This window comes from Pinus tabuliformis, chromosome Q, assembly GCF_031772625.1.
Source record: "Pinus tabuliformis cultivar Carrire ecotype Pingquan chromosome Q, CPIR1, whole genome shotgun sequence".
NCBI lineage: Eukaryota > Viridiplantae > Streptophyta > Pinopsida > Pinales > Pinaceae > Pinus > Pinus tabuliformis.
In genome coordinates this window covers 39025671-39038786 of record NC_142296.1, presented here as the reverse complement: position 1 = coordinate 39038786, position 13116 = coordinate 39025671, and the positions used below count along the sequence as shown (strand labels likewise).

The window sequence follows — 13116 nt, the reverse complement described above, 5'->3', positions numbered from 1 at the left end:
AATTTTTCAACTTATGAGCCAAATTACCTAAGCCATATCCAAAATTGTCAATTTATACCAGAAGAAACCCGACCTATACCCAGAATTCTCAATTGATAAGCCACGGAAAGGCATGCCCAGAATTACCAAATGATAAACAAAAAAAACCCTTTCCAAACCCAGAATTGTCCATTTATAAGCCCTAAAAACCCTACGCAAGCTCCTTCATAAAATTATTTAGTCAATCCAGACCGCATTTGACACTACATTGTTCGCTTTCGAAAGAAAAAAGGAAAAAGAAGTAAAAGCTCACCAGGAACCACTAGTCGCAGATGGATCTCTGTCTGCCTGATCATCGCTGCCCACCAACGAACTTGTACCAGAATCCGACCCCGACAAAGCAGAGCCATCTGGAACATTCTCCGACCTACTCCTTACCTCTTCAGGCGAAGGCAGCGGCAGGAATCGTCCAGATCTATTCAAACTGATTCCAGATTCAGTCCGACCCAATATCGAGGCCGGTGGCGTGCAGGGCAACGGCAGAGGGAGCGCGTGAGAGAAACTCTGGCACCGCGTCACGGACGTCGAAGTGGAAGTCGAAGGAGACGGGATTTCGAAATCCGAATCGTCGACATGATTCGCCGCCAGCGACTCTTTCTTAGATGAGGGAGAGGTGAAATTCCCCTTCAATTTCCTGAAACTCAACGTCTGCAGAATCCCGTTGTCCTTGTTCTTCTTTTTCTTCTCACTGCTATTAATGTTGTTATTACCATTCTTCTTCTTCGCCGACGATGACGACGGCGACTTCAACCATGATAGCATCCTGCCCCCTGCAAACCACTCAGTCCACCTCTTCCTTACAAATCTGACACCTGCATTTCCAAACTCCCTCAGAATCGAACCCCGGTAACGCACGCTTTCTGAACCCCGGTAACGCACGCACGCACCCAGCAGGTCTACCAAAACACCCGCAGCAAGTGCATTCGCATTGCTATTGCACTGGGCGTGACTAGACCCCCGCACATTGGCATGCCTTAGATACAAATCATAGCCCCCAGAAATTACGCAATTTTGTGTTCGCGGAGGGTTCCAAGTTCGAACCCTAGCCCGCAAACAAACAAACAGTACAGTTGATGAGAGATGAGCTTATGGTCTTGTTACGTGTGCACTGCCCAACTCCCACAAAATATGCAAAGCAAGTTATTCATTAAATTAAAGAGAATAAAGCTCTTATTAGTTCGTTGCTGCGCCGCCTGCCTGCCTTTCTTTCTCTCTTCAGCTTCACGTTTCAGCACACGTGTGGGATTCCCCGACAGACTGTCCGCACGCGCGCCTCCTCCGCTGTTATATTCTCAGCCTTCATTTTCCACGTGTCATCTTTTCATTGCAAACTTCCAGCGGAGCAGAGCTGTCTTCTATCCTTACTACCTACCTACTCAATGTATCCGTTATTTCGTAATTAATTTTATTATTTTTTATTCATATATTTATTTACCTTAATATAATTAAATAAATATGATGATTGTTTGCTTATAAAGCTTCAGACCAATCCTTCCCTCCTCACCTTGGGATGTTATTTAGTGAAGAAGATTTGTTTTTTTTTTCTTTTCTTTTTCTAATTGTTTTTTAGGTTTTATTAAAAATTTAAGAGATTTACTGGAATTTAATTGTTTACATTCCATATTTAAATATAATAATAAAGATTTTTAAGAACGATAACTACATTTTATAATAATAAAGACCATCATTTAAATATTTAAATAATTATGATAATTATAAAAAAAATCTGAATCATAAAATATTTAATGATTTTTATAATATTTTAAATTATATAAATATCAAAAAGCAAAATACTTTTCAATCTATATTAAAAAACATGTTCTACAAATAATATAAAGAAATTAAAAACAAAAGACAATAATATCAAGAGACCTAGTTAAGTAATTTGGACCTAGTTAAGTAATTTTCTTATGAGCTTAAAATGGGAGGAATCAAAAAATTTTCTTATGAGCTTAAAATGGGAGGAATCAAAAAATTATTTTATGATCAGTAATTTGATTCAAAGGGAAATCATAATATATATTTTAAAAAGATTTACTTAAAAATAAAACTTTTTTTATGAATAAATATATATTTTTTAGGTGTAGCAAAAGGGAATGGGAGATTTTTATTTAAAAAAAAAAAAGAAATTATAAATAAATATTTTTTTAGGTGTAGTAGAAAGAGAAGAAGAGACTTTTTATAGTTATGGGATGACAAAGTGTTCAAGTACAGAGGGAACTTCGTCACATAACAAACAATCAAGCAGAGATTCACAACATTTATCAAGGTCTCTTGATAGCCAAAGAAAAGTAAGTGCAAGACCTCATAATCTTGGTAGATTCTCTCATCATTTTGCAACATTTAGTCAGAGACAATGTTGAAGGAGAAATCTCTAGAGAATATTATGAAAAGAGTACAACAAATGGCAAAAGTTATTCCATCGATAGCAGTCTTTAAGACCATAATAAAGAAGCTAACAAACTTGATAACAATGGTTGTAAATTGAAAGCAAGAGACTTATATATCAATGGCCAACTTAGGCCATCAAATATTCCCAAATGAAGGTTCAAAGTATAAAAAACATTTAGCCCATAGAAACAAAGATCATTGGAAAACAGGGGGGTTTAGTGGCCTCGAGGCAATTCGCAGTGATCCTAGTTATGCAAGGTAGTCACAGACACTTAAATCAATTTAGCATACCATCTCAATAAAGGTGGAGATTAATACAAGTACAAAGTAATCAATCTTGAGTCTACGACCACGGTATGTGGTACTGAGGATATAGGTGAAGGTAATAATAAAGTGTGATGGTATCATGCGTTGGTGAGGATGTGAGATTTCTCTATGGTGGGTGTCCATCATTCAGAAGTCACCACCCTTATGCTTCTCTCATATTTGGAAGCTAAGGGGTGAGTTTGGAAACAGTGCGAGGTCTAGGAAACTTTCGGAAGAAGCCAGAGCTTTTTGGAGCAAGCATCAATCTTTCCCCTTCGACCTTGGGTGACAAATTGCAAAGAACTGTGTCCCCTTGTCTTCAATGTTCAGGCATGATCATGGCTCACAAATTAGTTCTGACTTGCTCAAGTTGGATAATAAAATAATTTGGATTCAATGCACAATGTTGGTGAAGCCTCTTTAGATAGAATTTGTGTGCATTCATTCCAATCTGAGTTAATGTTGCATGTATATCAAATGGGAACCAGGTGGTGTTGGTATTGAAAACATCAATTTTTCCTTTGTCCGCCTTCGAGCTCACAGAACATGGTTGGTTTTGGAAACTGTCATCATAATTCAAGAGGTTATAAGTGTTAATTTATGTAGTCCTCTTATTGCAAAGGAGACAGACCCTATGGATATTGAATTTGACAACTTATGAAATAGCGTAATTGTTTTAGGACTTAAAACTTTGGTGTTTTAATCCTGTGGACAAAATTTAGTCAAGCCTCTTGACTGTGATCGAAACCTCGCTGCAAAAGGACTTGAGTCAGTATTTGGTTCATGGATTGAGAAGAATTATAATAGATGTCTCTCATAAATGGATAAGTCGATCTTTGTTCAACCAATCCATGTTGTAATGAGGTTTAAATGCAGGGTCTCATTGCCAATCTGGCTCAAAGAGTCAATGCAATCCAATAGACCTTTTTAACTCTCATACTAAAGCAAAGTGATCGAGTGGCAACCATAAATAGTGAAATTGATGAAATCCAAAGTTTGAAAAATCAAGCAAATTGTCAAGAAAATTAAATGGATACTCTGCAACGAGAAATAGGAAAGCTAAAGGAATAGCTCAAGTGAATGACTATCAGTGTCAGTGAAGTAATAAGCACAAGCTCACAACCAAACAGTTAAATGCTTGGACTTAAATGAGCCTCCCCAAGAAGGTGGCAGGTTCATTGGTATCAGGGATTATATTATCAACCAATAGTTTATGTTTTTCAAATGTTGTGTTTTCATCGGGCAATTATATAAGGTTTATATCTACATAAACCCCAATTTTGTTGATCACTGACATGCCCCTGGTGATAATTTGTATATCTCTTGGATATGAGAAATGGGATAATTTTTTTGAAGCAAATGTTATATATTACATATCTCTTGGATATGAGAAATGGGATAAAAATTTTGAAGCAAATGTTATGTATTACTTGATGTATTTATTGTGATCATGCTCGAGTTTATAATATAAATACTCTTTCCGACTAATAATAATAATAATAATTTTCTTTAAAAATGAAATTGCCAAATAAAAAATATTTTTTATCAATGAATATATATAATTATTTAGTTCAAAATAAAATAATACATTTTGATTAAAAAAAAATTGTCTTTAAAAATAAAATATGAAACATAACATTGGTCATTACCATAATATGAAGTATTTTGTAAACCATGAAATTTAAGGTTCAAATCCTCATAAATCAAACCAACAAAAAAATATGAAACACACCATTATAAAATATCTTAATATAAATGTCATTAAATATGAAAATAATATAAATATAACAACCTTATGGAGTGTAAAACACTTAGTAGTAAATAGATGTATAGTTATTTAGTAACTACCAATTCTAAACCTTATGGGTGTATTGGTGTCTTACTTGCTTGAACTCCAACTATGGGTGTATGGGTGTTTTACTTGCTTGACCTCCAACAACAAATTATAATAGTAGAGGTGGAAATTGATCCATGTAAAATAAGGATAAGGCTCACGTAATTATTAATACTTTTAATATATATAAAAACATAAATATAACAAATTTTATACATTTAGATAAAATCGCATATACCATAAAAATATGTAATTGTAATGATAACTTGGGTTACATCATATGGATTACTATCCAAAATTAGTGGATCCACAACATATAATATTAGTATTGTTAGCTTTATTTATAACAAAGTTAAAATGTGCTATCATATTAATTTGGAGTGTATGATATAGTCAATGTCTTATAAATTACTCTTTTTCTTCGTGTTTTATAACATTTTAAAGTATTTTAGATTGTAAAGGGGTAAAGTTAACATATAATTTTGTCTCCAAAAATTTAGATAAGATAAAAAAGAGAAGGTACAAACATGGAGGTAAACAAACATGGATTAGATGTACTTAATAGACTTGTATAAATGATTTCACTAAATAACACAAAGGAGAAGCTCTATAAATGATTTCACTAAATAACACAAGAGAAATTAAATTAAGAAAAGTCAAAAGTTTAAGTAAATTAATAAATAGATGAATAATCTAAAAATCGAATAAAAATTTTAATAAGAAAAAAATAATTGGTTATTTTGAGAAATTTAAATTGCTTAGATCTTAAAAAACAAAAATTAAATTTTAAAATAATTAAATAACCTAAATTTTAAAAAATAAGTAAATGGAAATAAACTTTTACTATGAAAAAAATATTCAAATTAAATTCATCAACCTTTAATCACTTCAATAATTAAATTTATAATTAATAAATAAAAAATACTATTAAAATTAAAATTAATAAAATAAAACATTAATCTTTTTACAAATTTTAAATATAATTAATTTTATCTTTTATAACTATTAATTTATGGAGGTTATTGGAAAGGTTCTGTGAGGATACGAACATCAAGGATGAAAATCACTTCTTCTTAGAGTGTGCCGTCTACAATCACATTAGATCTCAGTTTCAAAATCTTTGCCTCGCCTACAACCACATTAGATCTCAGTTTCAAAATCTTTGTTATAACACTGAGGCTTCTCTCCGAGCTTTTTGAGTATAGGAATAAAATCTTAAATCAAACTAAATAATTCATTTCTTTAAATCAGATTGAACAAAGCTTGGTCTCAATGGACGTTAACCACCATCATCATCATAAAATATATAAATAAAATAATAAACCTAAAAACACCATACTTAAATTATATTCAAATAAAATTTATGTCCAATCCCACCTCCAAATCCTTAGAAAGTGGGATTGTGTTGGAGGTGATATCTTTCCTAACTTCCTTTAATGATATCTTTCCTAATTCTTTATATTGTGTTCTGTAAAATATTTTTAAAATATATCGAAAATTATATGTAAACATTTAAATATGATCACGTTTAGTTATTTTATTTTATTTTAAATCGAAATTTATTCTTTCTACTATTTCGATATATTTTTCTTTCTCAATTTTTTGACTATAGCGTTGGATGAAAAAGTAAACCATATTTTGAAAGTTTCAATATATATGATAGAAATCCTTGTCACAAACTTTTTCTTCATGTCACTTTTATCCAATATAAAAGATAAAAATAACATAATTTACTAAAGTTGAACTTAAATAGTTCATTAAATTTAACGTATACGAATGTCTTTATCATAATTTTCGTAAGAAACTTCCAATTACTAACTTTAATACAGAGTGGCAATTTTGTTGACAGAAATTCTAGAATACATTTAAAAAAACATATATGCCTATTTGATTTAGTTTTAATAAATATTTAGGAAAAGATGTCAACGAAGTATATTTATGTAAAAGTGATAGTCAACCCATATTTTAGTTTTTTGATGACATATAGAAGAGAATAAAAATAAGTGTAAGTCGTCCTCATGTTATGAAAAACCAACGGCCAGAGTTGTTTTCAATTATGCATTTCCATTAAAAAAACAATAATTAAATGTCAGTGCATAGTCATGGTGTGTGCCAAAAATAATTAAATGTCAGTGCATAGTCATGGTGTGTGCCAAAAAGGAATGAGTGGTCATGAACTTCACATTCCTTCACTATCAATTATATATTATGTTTTATAATTGGAGAAACATGTGCACCCCCACAACGTCAATGTTAGGAAATATTAAGTTTGAGTCCAAGTAAAGTCATTGTAGTTAGTTAGTCATGTGATTGGTTAGCTCATGGTCCAATATGTCATCAAAGAGACTTGCCTTACAATCAAAGCACTAACATTTAGTACTAAGTCTAGTCATTGCGTGAACCCACGTTCAACATTGAGTATAGCATGTCTAAAACTTATTGACTTGTATATACTCATGATCTTTGGCTAACCTAAACACTAGGAGCGAGGGAGGTGGGATTTAACATATCAAACTTACTATGAGATAAGGTGGTGGATAAAAATCATTAATAGACCGGATTGATTTATAGTTAAGTAGTTGCTCCATAACATGTCTTTGATGAGTGTTAAGTAGTTGCTCCATAACATGTTTTTAATGAGTGCTTCATTGTTCAATGATAATCTTGTCTCTTTGTTCCTATGTGATCAATAATGTCAACATGGTGTTTCCATGCCTACCCTACATAATAATATTATGCCTTATGCATCAAATTTACTTGGTGTATTCATTTGCCCAATGCTCTTTAACATCATCTATGAAATAATCATTGTAATTAAAGTGAGTATATAAGACAATATAATGTTTTAAATGTCGGAAACATTAGCATTTATTGGCTAGTTTAAACAAGAGAATGTGGCTATTTGGTTTAGTTTTCTTTATAACGATAAAGTATAGCCCTTTTATGATGCAATCATTGGAAGCAACAAGAACCAACATGGGAAGGGGAGAGATCTCAATAAGAGAAAAGTGAAGACGAGGGCTTTGCAAAGGGTTTGTTGGTTGTGTAGGTTGATTATCTTCCTAATTTAGAGGTCTTGTTTTTAGCCGCGTTTCGACCCCAATTCCTCACGAGGGGTGTAGGGGATTTCCCCCCATACTATTATCGTGCAGAAGGGGTGGCGACAATTCTTTGGAGCCCCCTTTGGTAGGGGTTCGGGAGCAACACCCCCGAAGATAACTTTTTGGAAGAATTGTCTTGTAAAATATTGTAATTTCATAGTCAATATGGACCATTCATCATTAGGTATAGATCTGATGATAGATGTTATGTTAGGGTATTTCGCCTTAGAAGGAAGCCCTTTTTTAGGAGGGAATTGTATTGTAGTTGTGTTTTATTGAGAAAACATAATTAATTGAAAGAGAGGAGATTGTGTGAGAGAGAGAGAGAAGAGGAGATTGTAGCAAATGTGTTGCAAGTTGCATCCCTTCATTTTTCTTGATGGATTAAAAGGAAGAATTGGATATTTCTCCATGGATGTTGCCTAAATCAAGAGAACTATGTATCTTGGTGATCTGGACTTATCCAGGAACACAACAAAATACATATATAAACATAAACACAGAAATAAAACTTAATTTCATTAATATCAAAGAACTAAAATATGTCTACATACAGAATGGAAATATACTAGCTTGGGCGATGGTAGCATATCTCTGAGAAGAGATGCGGTGGCTACATGCCTCTGAACTGTGTTACAATGAGGCTTAAGGGCCTTTTATTTATTGAACAACAAAGGAAAACCTTAAACAACCAAAACCCTAACCCCAGGAGATGAAACACCAAGAGTTTGTGGGCCCCATTGGGGTTAGTTGGGTAGCCAACTTCCCGGGGTCGTACCTTGGTCATATGATCTTCGTTTGGTGTGTACGATACCTTGTTGGAAATATCTCTCCGAGTACTACGAGATTTGTTGCAGGCATATGGCCATAGCCTACTACGGACCTTAAAAAAATGTCCTTTAGGGGGTCAAAACAACTTCAGAAGTTCATGACCTGAAAAAACTGCTAAAAACTATACATGCTGCTATAATCATGGAAACAGACGAAACCGACTAGAGGTCTAGGTGGAATAGGCGGGTGGCCACCAATATCTACCTAGATCAGTCCTCCCCCCTTAGGAAGCAATGGTCCCCATTGCGTGCAGAGCCTCCATGAAGTGAGGAAATTTCTGTTGAACCTGGTCCCTAGTGAACCACTTGCCATGGTGAAGGAGTTGGCCTGCGTTGACAACTCGATATAGTTGGATCCTTTGTTGTCAAGTGTCCTTGATCTGTCTGTCCATGATCCTGTCAATTATGGCTTGTTCGATGCAGCTTGGATTGAGCTTTGTTAGTGTCAGCTGCTCAGCAACATCGGATATGTCCAACAATGGAGGAAAGTATGGTAGCAGCCAATCCACATTGAATATTGGGTGCAAACCAAGGAACGTTGGAATGTTGAGCTCGAAGGAATTGTCCCCTACAACCTTGGTGAAGGCGTACAATCCAGATCGGAGCAGGCGAAGCTTGCGATAGGGCCTAGTGAGGCGCTCCTTCTGTAAATGTAACCAAACTTTGTCGCCCACCTGGAACTTATGTGGCACTCGATGTTGATCATGACGTTGTTGGTACTTGACATTGGCTCTGTCCAATATGTCATGGACCTGCTGGCGAATGTGCTAAATGTGTTGAATGAAGTTGTTATCCCGGTCAGCTTTGCACTAGACATGAGCCAAATTTGCTTGAGTAGCTGCAAATGGTATGGCCACATCAATCGGACATAGTGGTTGGAATCACAACCCCATGTGAAAGGGGTCATGGCTAGTTGAGATACGGAGAGATCTATTGTAGTTATGTTGGACATAAGGGAGGCTTTCATCCCATGTGCATGGATGCTTCAAGTTGTACATGCGTAAAATGTGCACGATCATCTTGTTGACGACCTCTGTTTAGCCATCAATTTGGGGGTGGAAGGTCGTGGACTTAGTTAGGTTGGTATCTAACATCAACTAGAGGCTTGAACAAAATGTATTCAGGAACCTACTATCCCGATCTAAGATAATGGAATATGGGATCCCAAAATGTACCCACACTCATTCAAAGAAGAGCTTAGCATTGGCTTCTGTTTTGATACTCTTCTTGCAGGCTTCTAGAATGGACATCTTAAAGAATCTTTCGACGACCACGACCAAGAATCTTAAAGAATCTTTCATAGAATGAAGGCCCGACATGTGATCTGAAGATCAAAAATAGGCTCAAAAATGAAAGTGCTCAGAATCTCCCGAAACCAGCGTAAAGTCGTAATGTTCATCGTCCTGATTCCAATAATGCTTGAATCACCTCAAACCGACATCATATGCTCAAATTATGACGTTATGAATTTTTAGCCAAACAATTAAAAAAATGTGTAGACGGGTTGACTAAGCAGTCTATACTGCTGACATCAGCATGCCGACTAGGCATACGGGGGCGGGGGGCAATCACATCTCGCCAAGTGGTGGTCCTATAGGGGTGAGTCGACTGGTTCTTATTGGTTCGTAGAGTTGTAAAGTGGCTCAATCAAAGGCCACCACATGGCCCATTAAGAAGGCACCATTTGGCGCCCGAAAACCTCAGTAGGGTTTAACTGCTTGACCTACCGCAATCCAATCCAATGCTCCACCACCACGCCACATGGTTAGTTCTTAACATGTAATGGTGGTTGATTACATTTAATGTGAGTGTTTTTGGCGTTTGGAAGGAGAGGCCAGGTGTCGAACCGTAAAAAGGGTCTTTTTCACCTCTATTTACCTCACATTAACTTATCAATCCAGGAACGATTTGTTATCTCAAAGAGTGTACTCAGTTTGAGGCGGTCATTTATCAGTGTAATGCCAGTAGTATAGTGCTCAAGAAAATACAAGAGTAAACGGATGCTTAAAATAAGATCTACTTACATCAAAGCACTTTAAGACTTAAATCTTGCATTCAAAAGACTAAGTAAATTATCAGTCAATGGTATAATAACAATAACTCATCCCTCTGTAAACTGATGTAACTGAAGACAATCAAGGAACAAATCATCAACCTGGGAACTAGACAACAAATGTCAATGCTCACTACAGTTTCAGATCGTTCAACGCAATGGCAATGCAAACAGCATGAAATGGAATAGTGAGTATAATTAAAACAACAACTAGGAAATGGAAGAGCAACTAGTCTTGATAAACAGTGAGACCTTAACCTAAGGAAATAAAGGTAGCAATCGTATCCTATAGAAATCAAAGAGCGACCCTTACTCTATGAACAAATCGGACAGCAAATGGAAATAGAACGACAACCAATTAGCAATGAAATATAGAACAGGGCTTGGAGCCAATTGTGAATGTACAGTAAACCGAAATAAATAACACACAAAACACACCTTGATATTGAGAGAAATAGTAATATGACTCTGATACCACAAATATTAATCTCAGTTATAACAGATAACGATCGCGATTCGTAATGGAACAGCAATGTCAATTGAACAACAATCGTAATTAAGTATAAACCATAGATGAATACAATAATACTAACTTAAGACTGTTACAGCCCGGTTACTCTGTAATTGAACAACAATAGCATTTTGTAAAGAACAATAATGTTACATCAATGATTTAAAGGAACAACAATGTGTTATAAAGTAAGAATGAACAATACGACATTCTTGTTACATAGAACGATATTGTAAGTATAACAGAGCTGTGATATAAAATAACAAAACACACCAGATTATTGATCAAAGCTAATAATGAAAACCACGCACGAATTAAAGATAATGGTACAAAAGCAAGTGTTCCACCAGGGTCGGGCCCTTAGCCTCCAGGGATACACCACTTGAGATTATTCCAGGATCAAAGGTGGAACAACAACCAGATTTATATTAAAGCATCCAAACAAAGTTATAGTGGATCACTTCTCAACGAGAGTCGATGATCAAAGTTTTAAATACAACGAGAAATTACATAAGAGTAACAACAACCGTCCCCTTGGGCTAGCAGTGCTGCCCCTTTTTATGACAGCCGAGCGGAGATATCAATGATGCAAAAATAGTTAAGATTGCGATCCCTTAGGATCAAAGGATCCTGAGGGATTCGCCAAACTGTTAATTCCAGTGATCCCTTTGTTTTCTTGCGCCGATTCGATATCTCCTTTTCCTTTCCTTGGCTGATACGCTTCAGTTTGAATCGCCTTGTCTGCATATGGTTTCCTGCCGCAGGGGCAGCAGTTAATTCTGCCTTGTCTTTTCCCTTGGGATGACAATCTTTCATTTTTCCCTTTTTCTGCATAAGAAAATGGCGATTATTAGTTATTTTGTGTTACATACAAATCTCATAGATTCTGCCATAATTTCTTATTATTTACCTAGTTCATGATGCAAATGGATTATGAGTTTTTAAAGAAAATATGGCAAAATAATCAATAGAACATACCTTCTTCAGTACTCCACACACCCCCTGCTTACTCTTTTTCATGCCCTCATGAAAACATTGTAGTTGACATGTAAGGCAGTGAGAGAGTAAGCCGGAGACAGGATCTCATGTGGTGGTCTATAGCCATGATGCCTAACTAGGTGTTCAAAAAGATGGCATGTTTGGCCCTCAGGCATCTCATACAGGGCTTGGTACCTAGGTGCAGGGTGCCAAATAATCGGACTCCTGAACCTATATCCTAACCAAGATGGCCCTGCCCCCAAAATAAGTTCACCATAGAGGCTCAAGCGATCAGCGACTAACTTAAAGTTTTCATAATTAAATGGTTCCCTGAGTTGGATGTTTGGATTAGAGGTCTGATATCAAAATTTAGCAGCTGCAATGGCAAGGTCCTTGATGGTAAAGAAGTATTCTATCCCTTGTCGATTGATTACTGTATGAATGGGTCCTAATGCTTCAATCACGCGCGGAGTCCTCATGAGGCTCCTGTGTTTATTCCATAACTGTAATGGATCTCTAAGCTCAGCTCTTACCCATAAGCCTAATTCGTTTTCTTGTCTTTGGAAGGCATTATAGGCTTTAAGCCATTTGATTTTATTAACTCCAAATGAAACAAATTATCCCCAACAAAAGGGCCGGGGTTCTGCTCTGTCTCTTGATCTAACACGAGGTTATGCAGATAGAATTCACACAGTAGTCTTTGAACCTTTACTCCATAGTGCTTACAACAATTTATAAAATCATCAATAGTATTAATTTGTATAGGGGCTCCTGCTTTGACAACCTTAATTTTCAATTGCAAATATCATTCCATTAAAAACAAGGCATAATTCTTAGCAGGGGCTCTACATGCTAGGACGTCAGTGTACAAAGAGCATAAGGTATCCATCTGCTTGATAACTACATCTAACCTATGAGTTACCTTTGCGACTTTCTCTTCTTCCTTTCACCATCCTTCAAAAGCCTGGCTTTCGGATAGATTGACATTCCTTAGCTGTTGTTGTAATTCTTCATACTTTTCTCGAGAAACCGTTTGTTCTGTGAGTTTTTCTACTGCTTGTTGAGCCTGCATC

The 13116-nt window shown here is 35.6% G+C and overlaps 1 protein-coding gene across 2 annotated transcripts in view; it reads right to left on the bottom strand.

Annotated features, from left to right (window-relative positions):
- LOC149218175 (mitogen-activated protein kinase kinase kinase YODA-like) overlaps positions 1–1192 on the bottom strand; it is a 70181-nt gene extending 68989 nt beyond the window's left edge. The window contains exon 1 of one of the 2 annotated variants that reach the window (XM_089383834.1): positions 293–1192. In XM_089383834.1, the coding sequence (XP_089239960.1) occupies positions 293–801 (509 nt within the window). In that variant the 5' untranslated portion in view covers positions 802–1192. The remainder of the gene's footprint in view (positions 1–292) is intronic. The other variant, XM_089383833.1, reaches the window with a different exon arrangement.
- Between the last annotated feature and the right edge of the window lie 11924 nt (positions 1193–13116).